We start from the raw sequence: 15916 nt of genomic DNA, 5'->3' as shown, positions 1-15916 counted from the left end.
AACTAAAGATCAACTCAATTAAATGGTATCGAAAGTGTCACTGCTCTTCTAAGCAACCCCGAAAACTATGAATTCGACAATAATATCGGTCATTTTCGATCACTTTTACATATTCCCCCCTTCCCTCCCCAAGTTGCGTTGCTGAATTTGGATTTAAATAGCATCGGAAGTGTCATTGTTCATCTCAGAGACTCCGAAAACTATGAATTTGACACTAATATAAAGTCATTTTTTTATCATTTTTATATATCTTCCCCTTCCCCCTCCCCTAAGTTGCACTGTCAAAGTGAAACGACAAATACCATCCGAGGTATGAACTTCATCCATGTTGAAAATTTGATCGAGATCGGTCAGGTTGTCAAGAGTTATTAAGACACAAACATCGTCACTTTCATTTTTAAATAGCACTATGTAGCTTACATCATGTAATTGCCTTCATAGTTAAAGCTACAACTGGTAATTTAAATATATATATATAATCCATGTGAAAGAGGCATAATTCCATTTAAGTATAATCATTTAATGGTGATTTCAAATAATAATAAAAAAAATAGTTGTATCCCAGCTCCTATGAATAATATCGATCTTTTCGGTTAATATCGATCTTCTCAACCATAAAAATACGAGCGAGATCTAAACCAATAAACTATCCCTGGAACATATCTTGAGACAGACTTAACAACTAAAGACAGACTAAAAAGGAAAAATAAACTTTAATTAACATCTCTAATTGACTTAACAGAATAGTCATTCAGATAAGTAATATCGGAAAACAATAATAAAATGAATTGTATATATATCATGATTTGACAATAAATGGTAAAAATAGCATCTTGTAAAGATTATATCTTTTTTAAGATCGTTTAACAAAAGTAGTTGAGATTTGGGAAATAAACAGAAAAACAAACGAGATAAAGTGATAGAGAATAAATGATTTTGAACATCGATTGATAAGGATAAATGCACCTATTTTGTTTGTTCGTGATCATTCATGCATATAAAAGTAAGAGAAGCTGAAATATGTAATGAGTACTGTCTCACCAACTGACACAGGATGGCCAGACTTCCAGTTATTGCAACTTTACTAGCGTGCTTGTTGTGTTTAGGTAAGTTTATAACCTTTAATTTAGTACTTCAATAGTTTATTAAATATGTAGGCTATATATATAGCATATGAAGAACTGAAATGCTAGATGATCTAACTAGTAAGTGCCAAAACTAGAAAATATTGTTTTGTTGCTGATATGTGATCTACGTCCCATGCCAACGCCCTGCTATAAGATCTAAGTGCCAATACGGCTCTTATTTGTATAACTGCTAAGAGAATGTGCTATCTGCATTGAACTTTTTCATATTGTGAAAGTAGCAATGTTTTTCTTAGTTTCCCCGAACACAAGTTTTTGACACTTGGTTAGTGCGAATGAAACATTGTCTAGGTTTTATAACAATCCCTACAATATTGGTTGTCGAATGAAACGTTGCTAAGTTGTATTGCAACCCTCACAATATTACGTTGATGTGAATGAAACATTAGTAGATTTTATAAAAATCATTATAATATTAGGTTGGTCCGAATGAAACATTGATAAGTTTTATAACAATCTTTATAATATTATATTAGTGTAAACGCTTTGACGTCTTTTGATCCCTCCAAAAGTGTGTGTACTAGCCAGTGGAACAGCAAGGATGATAATTTAATATCTATTTCAGTATTTCTTCTTTTTTAGAATGATTTCAAACTCACAGCCTAGGCTCTTAGGGTAACGGGACGGAGATCAATATTTGGGCGCGAGCCCTAAAATGGAAATCGAGCTAGAACCTGAGTTCAAGTGAGTGCAAGTCCCTTTGAAGATTGCAACTTCGAACCCTTTAGGGTCACGAGCTCAATGAGTTTAACAAGAGCGAAGAGCCTCATTGAAGATAGTGAGGTCAAACTTGTGAAATAGTCCGAGCTTGAAAATGAAATGAAATAAAATGAAATCTTTTAGTTTTACATTTCACGGTTACGCCTGCTAGGCTAAAGCAGACGGTGATGATCAGAAATGAATAAAGCGGTGCAATGAAGAAAGTCGGAGGAAATTGAAGAACTTTGAGAAAATGCACATGCACAGTGTTTTTGCACCACAAAGCTCACTTGGCGCGAGCTGGGATCGAACCAAGGACCTCATGCACCAGAGGTGAGCGCTCTCTCACTGAACCACCGTGGCCCTAAGTCCGAGCTTGAGATAGCGTGAGCTTCGTTCAAATTACTGAGAATGAAATTCATTAGGCATAGTAAACCTGAGACCGGGTTACGATTTGGTTAACTCTGGTTGTTATAGAAAATCACTGAAAAGTGTTATTTTCAGCATTATTTGTTATAGTTAAGAGAAATGTTAAAATTGAAATAACTTTTAATTTAATACCTTGTTATGTTCTAGATGCTGCTGATATTGGCAAACACAACAGGCATGGAGAATTTATTGCATTTCTGGATAAAGACGGTATTCCTCGAGTGTCTTCGCTAGAGATGCCTAAATCCATTCCCAAAATCAACGCAGAAAATGATGTGATATTCTATCTTTACACTAGGTAAGAATACAACAAATCCCTCTTACTAGGAGTAACAAAAAAAAAAAAAAAAAAGAAAAAAAAGAAAGAAAAAAGAAAGAAAAAGCTAAAGTGATGTTAAGAATAGATTGTATCACTTCTGCGAATTAATTGATTTAATTTATTGTCATGTGAAGTTGCTACACTCCTAGTGAAATTGCACTTTAATAAACGCAAGGTAAGTGTTTCTATTTAAAGTTCTTCTGAATCCAACCAACTTGATGGTTTACTTACCACATGGTCACAGAAAGCAAATTTTCTTAGTGGATCCTACTTTCTGTAAAATTCAATCGAACAAGGATTATTATCATATTACATATTTCCCTAAGACCCAATTTATTTGAAATATTACTATTATGATATCCAATTTGTATTCTTCTTAGCCGACTAAAATAATATTTCTCATAGCTTTCGAACTTTGTACATATCCTGCGTGAATTTTCCAACCAAGAATCTGATAGTCCACCTTTAATTTCGATAAATGATTCATAACATATTCGCGTATTGTTTACCTCCATGTCGTGTGACTTCATACATTCATCCATCCTTTTTCTCTTTTTAGCTAGCCGGCATAAGCGTGGGACGTAAAACTCAAAGATTTCATTTCATTTCATTTTTCTCTCTTTTTTTGCATCATACAGCACATATTTTCGTTATTACTTTGCTTAAATCCTCAGTCCTTCCTATCCTCTAAACATTACCAACCAACTTTCATGCCAACCAAAGATAACTATTAAAATAAAGGTTATATAGTCCTTACCTAGTCATAAGCTATTTTATGTCAATAACAACGAACAAAGATTTTGTGGGGAATAGTATCATTACCTTAACAGCTATTCATACACTTTTTATTTCTTCATTACCTTTGTTCTTGTTCCTTTTAATTGCTATTAAGTAGGTATTTTTTCTACTCCTTACTTCCTTTTCCACCTCTTGTCATTAATTGCAATGTTTCTGCTGATTTCGCAAGAATAGCTTAGAGTTATTACTGTGTATAGTGTGTTGTCTTAAACAAGTTCAAGTCTAGACGATTTCTATGCATGCTGTCAGAAAGACAGTCACATTTTCTTGTATTGAACATATTTCATATCAAGCATATCCGCACACACGAATAGCTACTTAATTTAAAGTACTTAGTGTTAATCCTCTATACTCAACTTCAAAGTTTTCTTGTCCGTATAAAATGAAGTTTTCCTGTCCGTATAAACTGAGTCGAAGTTTTAAAAAATTAAGAAGAATAAAGTGTCCTGTCTTAAACCATTACGAATTTCAAACATATTTGACAGATTATTTTGTTTCTTTCTACCTTGCTGGTTATTTTACTAAGACTTACCTTCAGCAAACTTATAATTTCCTTCTGCTTTTCTAATTCTTTCAAGGAAATGTACAGTCTTTTTTTTTTTTTTTTTTTTTTTTTTTGACGAAATTATAGTTTATCTCAGGTTCCAAATATCAACTAAACTATCCCATTCCTACCTTTTCTCTCATATTTTTCGTTTGTAGGTTTACTAAAGATCACTTATTTGTATTGTCCCATTTCTGATTTCTACCACTGCTAAAACGCTATAAGGATGTGAAAGAAGGATATCAGACAAGAGCACATTTCAGATTAATCGATAATTACAACACAAACATTTGTTCCTTTCTAAGATATACATGGATTATATTGAAGCCTATCAAAATTCGAAAGACGAGTGCTGAAGGACTCAGACTTAAGTTTTTCCTAACAGAATATATTTTTAAATATCTATGATAGCTGAGAAAGTGTTCATGTTAGAATAGATGAAGCCCAGTCTCAAAACCATACTTAATTAACTCAATGTACGCGACACAAAATCAAGATTACGGAAATAATTACGGTAATAACTAATCATCCTGGAAACATCGATGGCACGGTTTCAAGGATCCATCCAGACCGTAGAAAGATTATAGACAAAGTTTTCTTCCTAATTAACTTGCTCATTTGCTGAAACAATAATTTTGTGAAGAAGTAGTGTTAGATATTTTCAACCAAGGGTATTTGTGGTTTCATGGAAGGAATCTTTTTTGAAAAAAGTAATACGTGATTTTCATATAACTACTCCACTAAGCATAGTAGTAACTTAATTATAAGTTAAGTTATTTGCCCCTGCTTATATCATCTCTGATAAACGGATTCATGAAAAAAAATCATCAAAAATATGGTATTTTATTACAGTATTCAATGCATTTGCGATGCTTCTAAATCGATCTCTGTTAATAAGAGAAAATATATTTTATGTTCTTATCTGCTCCGATTTTTTCTGATTACAACCATGATCCGAAAAGTTTCATTTCCCTGTTACCGTACATTTAATAACTTTCACCGTCCTGAAGGCACGAATTAGAACATTTTTGTAACGATAGTTTCATGTAGTCTGTGTGAAAATGAAATCAGCAATCTGGAACTTTCATATAAAAACAAGCAAGAAACTAAGACCTTGCAGATGGAGAAGATACTGTGAAACATCACATAATAATGTTTAGAAACTGGTTGCTTATGAACCAACAATACACTACTCTATGAAACAGTTCTAAAGATGAGGAGAATACTTTTTATTCCTTTTGATGTAATGACTACAAAAAGTAAGTATATAGAATTGAGAACAAAATTTAGCTTGGGGTTTAACGGTGTACTTTGAATCTCAAAGGGCTATCCCTCTACTGCTTCGGACTACTCTTTTAATTCATCCATAAGAGAAAAAATGAGTCACGTGGTCAGTAGGAGTCTACTTTGTGGCAGGTTTCAGTGCGACCATAGCCTCGAATGTTTTCACTAGCAATGCTCGAAAAGCGAGCATAAAATTAGGGTATTTTCTTTGTCAAATAAATAAAAAGATTAAAGAAAGTGGAAAATGTAACTAACAAGTAAAATTGCATTAGATATACACTTCTTATTCCTCACCTTCATAATTTGCAGAACATAAGTGACACTTATATGTTCACATTTGACACTATAAAGTACGGGACAAGAATAAACGACCAAAAATACCATTAAAACTAATGGCATTTTTGGTCGTTTATTCTTGTCCCGTACTATACATTGTTAGTGAAATAATTACGTAGACTATATTTTAATATTCTGTTGTTCTTAATATTTTTTACAGAGACCATAAGACGCAATATCAACTGAAAGTTGGTGACATCACAACCCTAGGAAGGTCTACTTTTAATAATGCGAACCCAACCAAGATCTTAATTCATGGCTTTCAATCAAATGCTAACACTTGGTCAGAAGTGAGAAACAGTAAGTTGTTTTCTTTAGTTTGTATACACTATATAAAGGGACTAACAAATACTTTACTTGGAAATGTCGTTAAGTAGTAATATCACAAGAAACATTTAATGTGAAAGAAATACTGAACAACCTAGAATAATTGGTTATAATTATTAAAAGTTTCTAAATATTTAGATGGTGAAAACATGAAGCACAAACGCACAATCAGCCACAGAAGTAATTGCATCCCTGACTGCTATAACTGCATTAGGACCTGTCCATTGCACAAAAACTGTTAGCCAATTGAAATCGTTGCATGTTTTGCTGTGCAATCAGTAGACACACCAAAATGTTCTTCATTTTGAGATTTACCTCTATGTCTTGTTCAATGAATGATACCTATCAACGACTTTATAACTCATTATATGTATGTTATTTTATTACATACCGCATATGAAAAAGGAAAAAACACTGATCATACATGTGTTAGAAAATCGTCGAAATAAACTGAAAATATCAAATTTTGAACAATTGAAACAATTAAGTTTGTAAATATTTGCCTTCATGCATAGTCCCACCTCCTTTCCTCGTCATTCACACATTACTTTCCATCTCCACGGGAGAAGATCTTGTTTAACATGTTGAATGTTGATTGAAATTGAAATTAAAGCACGTTAAAAAGACCGATCTTACGGCCATTTGAGCTCAAATTTTCTGCTTGGAAATTCAAGAAAGTAACTACTTATCTACGCTAATTAGTCTCTTTGGGTTGCAAAAAAACTGTAGTTGAAATCCTTTCGTGTAAGTTTCGACAAGCCATTTAAGGTCCTATAGAGACGCGATCATTAGTTTGAGTTAAATATTTTCTTCATCAGATTTTATTGTTTAGGTGATTGTTATTATGTTATTATTAGTAACGATGAATAACCCCTATCATTTCATCAATACAACCTGTTTCAGTTATTGTGCCATTAAAGAATATGTGGCTTGTGCAAACAATATGCTTATGCATAGTAAGAAATGTAACTTCCAATTGTTTGCCACAAATCCAGTCTATCTAACTGTAAACAAAACTCAATATGGACCAAAGAACCATTTTATACAAAATAAACGTATTTAATATAGCGTGAGAAGTAGTCGAGTAGCTTGGGCAATTAGTCTGTTAATCATGCGGTCGTGTGTTCAAATCCTAGAGGATGTCAACTTTCTTGCTTTGTTTTTTATTGTTTCATCCTAACCTAATCCGAAGACTGAAATCATGTTTTCAATAACCTTTTCTCAATTGCTTTATTTTCAAATTCGAATAGTAAACACTATCATACGATTTGTAAATGGGCAACGCTGTATCTGAAAACAAGATGTAAAATATCTTCTTTATTCTTTTAGTATCCTCTCGAATGCGATCCTTTCTTCCGGTATGGCCAAGTATATTTCAGCTGAGCTTTCAGTGTTTAAACTGTGAAACACAGAATCCAAACCAAATAATCATGAGAATAGCTAGAAACCTTCAACTGCATATCTACAAAAGAAGAGTTTAAAAGTTTAAACACAAAGTGGATGAATTTGAGAAACCTTTCTAAAAGTTTGACAAACCCCTTAAATTTAGTTTTCAACTTCATGCAAAGCATTGAACTCTCTATCCAAGATTAGTTCCTTTAGGAAACAATTGAACGTCAATGTAGTCTTATTTCATGAGTAACCATATACTCTCAAACAGTAATTTTATTCAATCCCACTTAACTCATTCCCTCCCCTTCTCTGTGCAATTTGTTCTCTCTGTTCTTATTACGAAAAGCCTACTGCTGCGTCATACATCAGTGAGACAAAAATAACTATTCAAGATTTATGTAGTCAAGACCTTCCTCTGGTACATTTACTTCCCTTGATTGTCGAAGGTATTCATTTTAGAGGATCTAGGTGACCCTCAGAGCCCATTCAAACGAAGATAGAGGGATAAAAAGTTCCCACTCACATCCTTCTGATCCAACACTTTCTATTAATCCTTCTACGAACATAACAACTTCTACGTGTTTCACTCTTAAACATGAAGGGCCTTATGTAGAGTCGTTTTGTCGCGTGATTAGTGCCATATTAAAGAGGTCGACTAAAAATATGTTTCCTGCCGTAGTCAGGCCTTTAGTATGACGCTAATCATACTTCAAAACTACTCTGCATAAGGCGGGAAAACTCTTTTAAATTCAATATCATTACCCAAACAGAGGGAGAATAATTGAGATTTAAGATGAATAGTCAAACTAAGGGTTGTAAGACATAAACTCTTCTCAATTTTGATAGAAATACTGCCCATGATGGAATAATACTTAATAATGATCCGCAATCAATGGGAGTAATATTTAAGTGCTGTTGTAGTCTAATGTTTTAACGCACTGCTCGCAAATCCGGTCTATGTATTGAAACATGAAAATTTCGATTGTACTAAAGTTAAGAGATATTTGGAATTCTGTGTTTGTTATGAAATGAGGATGCCCTACTTTGGTTCTCAGAGAGGAAAATTATTACATTTAGCATGGATCAGCAGCTCCGATTTAATGTGGGCCGTAAACATTTATCATTATTCTATGAAGATTTTTTAAGAAAGCTGGCACACTTCAACTTTAACGATAGGGACGTTAATCCAGATGTACCTATGGAAGCTTCACAGGATATAATAAAGTTGTATTTTATTATATAAATAAAAGAAAACTAATTTAATAACGAAACCTACCTAGGTATATGTTTAATTATTGTGCCATTTTTCCAAAAAGAAAAATCTTCATAGACCTGAGATACAAACAAACATTTTGAGTATAAGTAAAACTTGAACTTACAATGTAACGTGAGGTTCCAGCCATATGAGCTCTACCGGAAATCAAATTCGAATTTATGAACAAAAGCCAGAGAATAGCTTTGTGACTATTTAGACTGGAGGATCTGTTGTCAACAGTTACATGTTTAATATATAATATTTTATAATGAAAGAGCGGAATAAGACTTAAATGCTTAGATTTAATGAATTTCAGAATTTGCAAATTCACAAGTTATTTTATTTTAGACTACATCATTGTTATTACATTATATTCAATATTTAACAAATGTTTATAAATTTCCTCGTTCTCCCTTTTTTAAAAAGTCCAGAAGACAGAATGGGTAAAATGAAATGGTATCATAAAAAGTAAACATACAGCTGCAAATTACCGTCTCATACAAAGGAAAACCTTGGATATGTCACGTCTCGATACATTAATTATATAGATTAAATTTATAATGATACAAACCTTCTGATGCAGTTGTTTCATTGCAGATTATCTCAGTAAAGGAGACTACAATGTAATAGCGCTCGATTGGTCAGCAGTGGCAGGCAATATCATGTATCCTACGGTTGTTGCACAAATGCCCGATGTTGGACATTATGGAAGTCGCCTCATCGATTTCCTTGTTACCAGTGGAGGAGCTAAACTATCAGATTTTCATATCATTGGACACAGTCTTGGAGCTCACGTAGCAGGCTTTGTTGGAGCCAACGTTTCAGTTGGTGCTGTAGGGAGGATCACAGGTAGGTTATAACACTTCTCTCCAGCTTACAATTTTTTTCTGGAACTCTTTATGAGTCCAGCAAGGTTTCCCAGGGAAAATTTTACTAATATCCTTATGAATATATATTATGTAGTAAGATTACATTGTTACACATGTAAGTGTATGAAGAGGTCGAGATAATTTATTCTTTGTAGAAACCGCTTTGTGAGTATTGTAATATTTCTACTTATAACGTAAAATTGAAATTAAATATTTACTAAGATCCAAGTTTGGCAAATTAGACTATGATTTGTTAATATGAGTGTTATAAAAAAATTCATTAACCGAAGACTCATAAAACAAACTTTTATGTAAACCAACAAATAAGGGACATAATAGTGAAAGATATGATACAAGAGAGTACAACTGAAAAGAGAATTCAAAAGGGATGTTTAACTTAACAACGATATTCAATATTTACAATAGTTCATTTCAATGACTTAATTGTGCGTAATTGTCACATAAATTAAGGCACTTATGAGCTCGTGGTAATTAAGGAAAAGAACAGAGCTGTACTACATAAAGCTAGGTTATGTACATACTTTAAACTTCTATTTCACAGGATTGGATCCTGCTGGTCCATTGTATGAAATCGATGTTTCTGCGCCGGCAAGACGACTCGATCCTACAGATGCAAAATTTGTCGACGTCATTCATACTTGTAAAGGGCTCCTTGGAATTGATTACTCTGTCGGCCATGTTGATTTCTATCCCAACGGCGGAAATGCTGGTCAGCCTGGTTGTGGTGCTCAAGACTTGGTGGGAGGTGAGACGCTCTTGAATTATCCGACTATATAAGTTATAAATAACAATTATAGAAGGTTATATTAAAACTTAACTTTCGGTCCCTTTAGACATTTTTGCTGCTAAAGTCTAACTTTATTTTTGCTGCATGTCAGGGGTTGGAAATTAATTGGCAATAAAAGCAAACTCGGAATTCGAAATTGACCTACACGAATCTACCAGTGCATAGTATGCAAAATTGCAATTAGGAACTTGCTAATGTTATAACAATTTATTCTTCTACTTCTGAAGAGTACGGTCGACTGTTGATATCAAAGTATACAAAAATAACTTATGACTAGAACACTTATGCCTTCATTTTATACTAGACTATAGAAGTACACCCACATTTTTGAAACAGTGTTGAAATGAACTTCGATGCCCATTCAATCGAATGTATCCTGTCAAACATAATTGAATGGGTATTATGTATTATATAGTTAATTAATAGTTACTTGTCCAAATCTAAATGTTACCGAAAATTGTTATATTACGGTTCAGTAACATTTCCCTAAACTTAAAAGAAATCAAAAGGTGTAAGATTAGAAGAACATAATTTTTAATTACAGTTTAATAAGTTTGATACACTGCCTGTTTCACAGATATTTACAGAACAAAATGAGCTGGATGATATTACAAGATTGATTCACAGAAGTGTGGATATCTAGGTTTAAAGAAAGAAACTTGATTCTTCTAAGGTTGCCAATTGGCAACATTGATCGTATAAAATGCGTATAAATTAACTTACACCTGTAATATGTAGTAAAAAGCAACCATATTCAGCAAGGAAGCCACATCTATCGTTTTGGGGAAGCATATAGTGTCATTTAAAAGGAAACTAATTTCTCAAACTAGAATACGGTATTAGTTTCTTAAAAAAAAAAATTGAGATTATGTAATTATGTAGTACGTTTCTATGAAATAAACTGCTAATTAATTACATTTTTTTCTTTTTCTCAGGTGGTTGCAGTCATGGTAGATCTGTGGACTATTTTGCAGAATCCATCGTTTCAGATGAGTTCCTAGCTAAACAATGTTCCAGTTGGTCAGACTTTGAAGATCGTGTATGTGCATCTGACAACATTGCTATAATGGGAGATCCTGTAGATTCAAGGTAAGAAAGAATGAATTCTGATGAAGACAGCAGAGATTATTCCATGAAATATTTCCATGTATGGGATATGTATAGACACCGTTAGTCACTGTTACCTGAAGGGATTATCTCCACTAATGAACTCGGCTAGAGATAGCCACCGTTAAAGTCGCCGTTAACTCGTTAACAGATTAACCCCATTAACGTACTCAGGCGAGATAATAGATCTAGCTATCTATTGAAAAAAAAAGAAGAATTTAAAAAAGCTCACATGTATGAGATATGGACTATAGACAATCACCGTTAAATTATCGCTAACTGTTAATCTGGTAACAGATTGACTCCATTAATGAACTAGGCTGAGATAATCGCTCTAGCTATCTGAGAAAAAGAATTCAAAAATTCCCTTGCATTACGGGATATGGGTTATAGACAGTCGCAGTTAAAATCGCAGTTTTCCGTTAGTCCGTTAGCAGAATGTCCTCATTAACGAACTTGGCAAAGATAATCGCTCTGGCTATTTATTGCAAAAACTGAATTTAATAATGGAATATAAGCTATAGAAAGCCACCGTTACAGTCACCGTTATCCGTTAATACTTTAACGGATTAACTCTATTAACGAATCGGTCTGAAATAATCGCTCTAGCTATCTTTTCAATGAAACCGAATAAAAGATACGCTTACAATATTGTAATGTGGGCTATAGATAGCCACCGTTATCCGTTAATCCTTTAATGGATTAATTCCACTGAAGAACTGATCCGAAATAATTACTCCAACTATCTATTGCAAAAATCAGAGTTAAAAAATGCGAATCTGTTCAAGAGTTATCGTGCTGAGTAATAGATAGATGGATGCACTAACGTCTCACTGCGTTATCCTATTTTATTTAATAAAATATTTATTAGGTTAACTCTTTATATTAAGCAGGACTGATATATTTCAGTTTATGCCACGTAGGTATTCTTTGATCTGCGATCTCTATAAATAAAAATGAAAGTTATCTTGTTTGTGATGACACCACAGGAAACGACTGAATTATTTGATGTGATTTGTTTGAATATTGTAAGCACCTACTTGGAAGTGATCTTTTGTTATATAACTTTGATTAAATTCGCATCCTAAGACGGAAAAAGAAGGTTCGAAAGTTATCGAAAAAAAAATTGGATATCTCACGAGCTCCCCAAGTTAGAAAGTTAAAACTTGATGTAAAATACTTTTCATTAAAAAAAAAAAGGGGGGCCGCGGTGGCTCAGTGATAGAGCGTTCACCTCTGCTGCTAGGGGTCTCGGGTTCAAACCCTGCTCCCGCCAAGTGAACTTTGTGGTGGACAAACACCGTGTGCGTGGGTTTTCTCGGGGTTCTCCCGTTTCCTCCCACTTTCTTCATTCCACCATTTCATTCATCGCTCATTATCACCGTCTCCTTTAGCCTAACTGGCATAAGCGTGGGACGTAAAACTCAAAAATTTCATTTCATTTTTTCATTTAAAAAAAATGCAGATGCGTGTGTCAGTGTTTCCGAAGATTCCGATTTCAAGTGGGAAAGGGACAGATTTCTATATTTTTCTCACCAATTTGAAATTACTATTTTATTTCTACTCACCACCTGAAAATAACTGAACTGTTTGAAATAAAGATTTGAACATAGGTTAATACTGTTCCTATTAACTTTATCCTTCCTTTCATTAAAATGCGTTTCCTAAGGTGAAGGGTTTAAAACTGTACGGAATATAGTGTATCTCTCGAGCTTTTCATGTTAGAAATTAAAAAAAAGAAAAACTTAGTATATAAAGTAATTAAAAACAATAGTCACATGCCCCAGCGTTTCTGGATATCCCGATTTTAAGAAAGAAAAGAGGACAATTTCTGTTTTAGTCCCAACTTATACAAATGAGGTTTTCTTTCTAAAGGGAGCTTAAAGTTTTTCAGAAAAAATAACGGCTGTATCATTTGAAAATGAATGTTTGAAGCATTAGCACTTGATTTTAGCTGAGTTTGCATTTCAATTCAAATGTGATCTCTAAGGAAATTAGGGGAAATATATCCTTAAAATATTTTCTATTAACTTTATCCTTCCTTGTGAAGAACAGGTAACTCCTAAATATACATTTCAATAATGTGTTATTTCTCAGTTTACAATTTATTTCACCTAGTATCAAATACATCAAAATAAATTATATCAATCTTATTGGAAAATTAAGTATATTATACGAGTAATAAGAATTTACGATGTATTATGTATACGAATAGTATTTTTTATTACATCCTTCATACACTGTTTTTTACTCCTGATTTAATCAAACGTTCATTTCTGATTGCAGTGCCCGAGGCAACTACTACCTGCAAACACACAGTTCACCACCATATGCATTAGGAACAATTTAAGAAAATCCAACATGGATAAAAGATCTGAACAAAACAATTGTTAACAAAAAAATTATATATATATCTTTTGGTGATCAAATTGTATTGTAAAAGTTATGAAGGTTCGATAATAATATGTGAAAACATGGAGGTATCTGGATAATTAGCAAAGTGTGAAAAACCTTTTATTATCTGCCAACAACTAAGAATGTACTTCCTTAGCACTAAAACTTAATGTTGTATAGTGTTTTGTTACTATTTTTCTCAAAGATTGAATTCTAATTTTCATTTCAAAAAAATATATAATTGAAAGTAACATTAACAGGCAATACAACTTTTTTCATTCTCAGATAAAACTTTTTTCTGGTTATTTTGTACAAAGAAACTAAAACAATTAAGTATCTTGTTAAGTTCTGATATTTACATATATGAAAACATTGTCTTTAAAACACTTCCATATAACTTTTAAAAGCAATAAAATCATACATTTTAATTTTCTTATTTCTTTATTGATTACCCACATTTACAAATTGTCTATAGTTTTATCAGCTGAGATTGTATGTTCGTTGTCAGGAAAATATAATAGTGTAGAACAGAGTGCAAAAAATACAGTCCTCTTGTGTTTGTAAGAGAAAGGCATATATCTAGGTAATATTTTACCTCAGCATACTTTATAAACTATTGTCTTTCTTATGTGTGTAACGGACATGGTAGAGATAAAGTTTCTAGATAACGAACTATTGCACATTTTTGAAATTGGAGATGATCGAAAATCCCCGAGAGAGAATTGCGTCGTTTGTTTTGTGTTTGAGATGGCTGACCCTCTTCTTCTTCTTCATAAATTTGCTGGATTCTGGATGACACATTTAGATTATTCTCTTTTCTTCTGATTGGGGGATTCAAAGAGAGCCAAATGCTTCTCATTGGAGTATCTTTCTGAGAATGTCTTTGAGTTGCCGTGTATTTATGGGAGTTTTTTTTTCTTTTAGCAAGGTGTCAAAATAGCGAAATACATAATAAAACTACACTAAGAAAATTCAAAGGAGGAGCAATATTCATAGCCTCTCAAGTGCATTCGACATCGCGTAACACAATAAAATTATGTTTAAACATAAATGTAGACGTACTTACCACAATTATACATTGGATTAAAAACTTCCTAACAATCAGAAGAATAAAGGTTAACATCGAAGCTTTTAATGAGATCACACTGCACAGTGAACAAGTAGTCCCGGCTCTTATACATACAGGGTCGCCAAAAGTAGGTATACAGTCCCGTACTGATTGGCTCATGACATTTTATATCATTTATTTTTTAATATCCATATAGGTATTGATTTAGTTTCCTTATTATTTGTTTCTAACATATTTTCACTTATACGTTAAACTTGGAACAGATCGAAAGTAATACATTCATAATTAAAATAAAGTAAAATAAAGTATTTGAACAACATAGGGCTATATACCTACTTTTGGGCCACTCTGTATTATACGTGAACGACATGCCATGGACATCAGAAATAAATTGCTAACTGGGATTGTATGCCGTTGACAGGGCCGTCACGTCACACTTCACAAAGCAACAACTCTCAAAGCAGCTGAAGATTTGTGCTCAGTGGTGTACTAGGTGGTGCCTCATCATCAACTTCAACAAGACAAGAAGTATTTTCTATCCATCCAACATAGAAACTAGAAAAGGCTTTGATAGATTCATAATAATCAATCGTCACGACAATCAATCAAATATCACATACAAATGTTTAGGAATACTAATGGATAGAACAGGTACACATCACTAAAAGATTAAAAATGTCAAGCAAAAAGCCAAAGGAGTCACATTGTTTACAAGACAACATCTAAAGGCACCATACCTGAGCATAGAGATGGGTATAATCAAGCGAAACTACTTGAACTACTCGATTATTTTTATTCCTCGAAGTGTTCGAGTAGTTCCATTCCAACTTCTCGAGTAATTCCTCACCAGCAGAAGACATATTTTGAAATGGATGTGTAAGCAAACTGAAGAAACTTACAGCTATGTTTTTCGCAATGTTGAAAATCGTTTTTTTTTTTTTTTTTTTTTTTTAAGATTTGGGGAAGGTGAATATTTTTAATTTGTAGTGAAGAAAAAAGAAAAGGTAAGCACAGCACAGTCGTGTGAAATTACATGAGAGTTCGGCTCTCATCATTAAGTGTAATTCGCTCATAGTACTATGTGATGCCTTCCTACCTTCTCATTGGTGTAAAATCGCACAAGTGTATTGCTCGGAGTTCT

The 15916-nt window shown here is 33.2% G+C and overlaps 1 protein-coding gene across 1 annotated transcript; it reads left to right on the top strand.

The window, feature by feature from the left end:
- The first annotated feature begins 986 nt into the window (after nt 1-986).
- On the top strand, nt 987-14098 carry LOC145684709 (pancreatic lipase-related protein 2-like). Its single transcript, XM_081757085.1, has 7 exons — nt 987-1106; nt 2421-2571; nt 5715-5854; nt 9126-9377; nt 9960-10163; nt 11141-11294; nt 13599-14098. The coding sequence occupies exons 1-7, from the start codon at nt 1055-1057 to the stop codon at nt 13660-13662; spliced, it is 1017 nt and encodes a 338-aa protein (XP_081613211.1). The 5' UTR covers nt 987-1054; the 3' UTR covers nt 13663-14098.
- Nucleotides 14099-15916: the final 1818 nt, after the last annotated feature.

The sequence above is a fragment of the Thermobia domestica genome, chromosome 5 (genome assembly GCF_964235325.1).
Source record: "Thermobia domestica chromosome 5, izTheDome1.hap1.1, whole genome shotgun sequence".
Lineage (NCBI taxonomy): Eukaryota > Metazoa > Arthropoda > Insecta > Zygentoma > Lepismatidae > Thermobia > Thermobia domestica.
Note: the sequence above shows the minus strand (reverse complement) of the source record. Positions and strands in the feature narration are given on the sequence as shown.

What these genes read in the sequence shown, in the direction of transcription:
- LOC145684709 (XM_081757085.1), top strand. Translation starts at nt 1,055, where the DNA reads ATGGCCAGACTTCCAGTTATTGCAACTTTACTAGCGTGCTTGTTGTGT. An exon ending in ATATTCTATCTTTACACTAG is followed by an intron (nt 2,572 to 5,714) that starts GTAAGAATACAA and finishes TATTTTTTACAG; the next exon opens with AGACCATAAGACGCAATATC. An exon ending in TTGGTCAGAAGTGAGAAACA is followed by an intron (nt 5,855 to 9,125) that starts GTAAGTTGTTTT and finishes GTTTCATTGCAG; the next exon opens with ATTATCTCAGTAAAGGAGAC.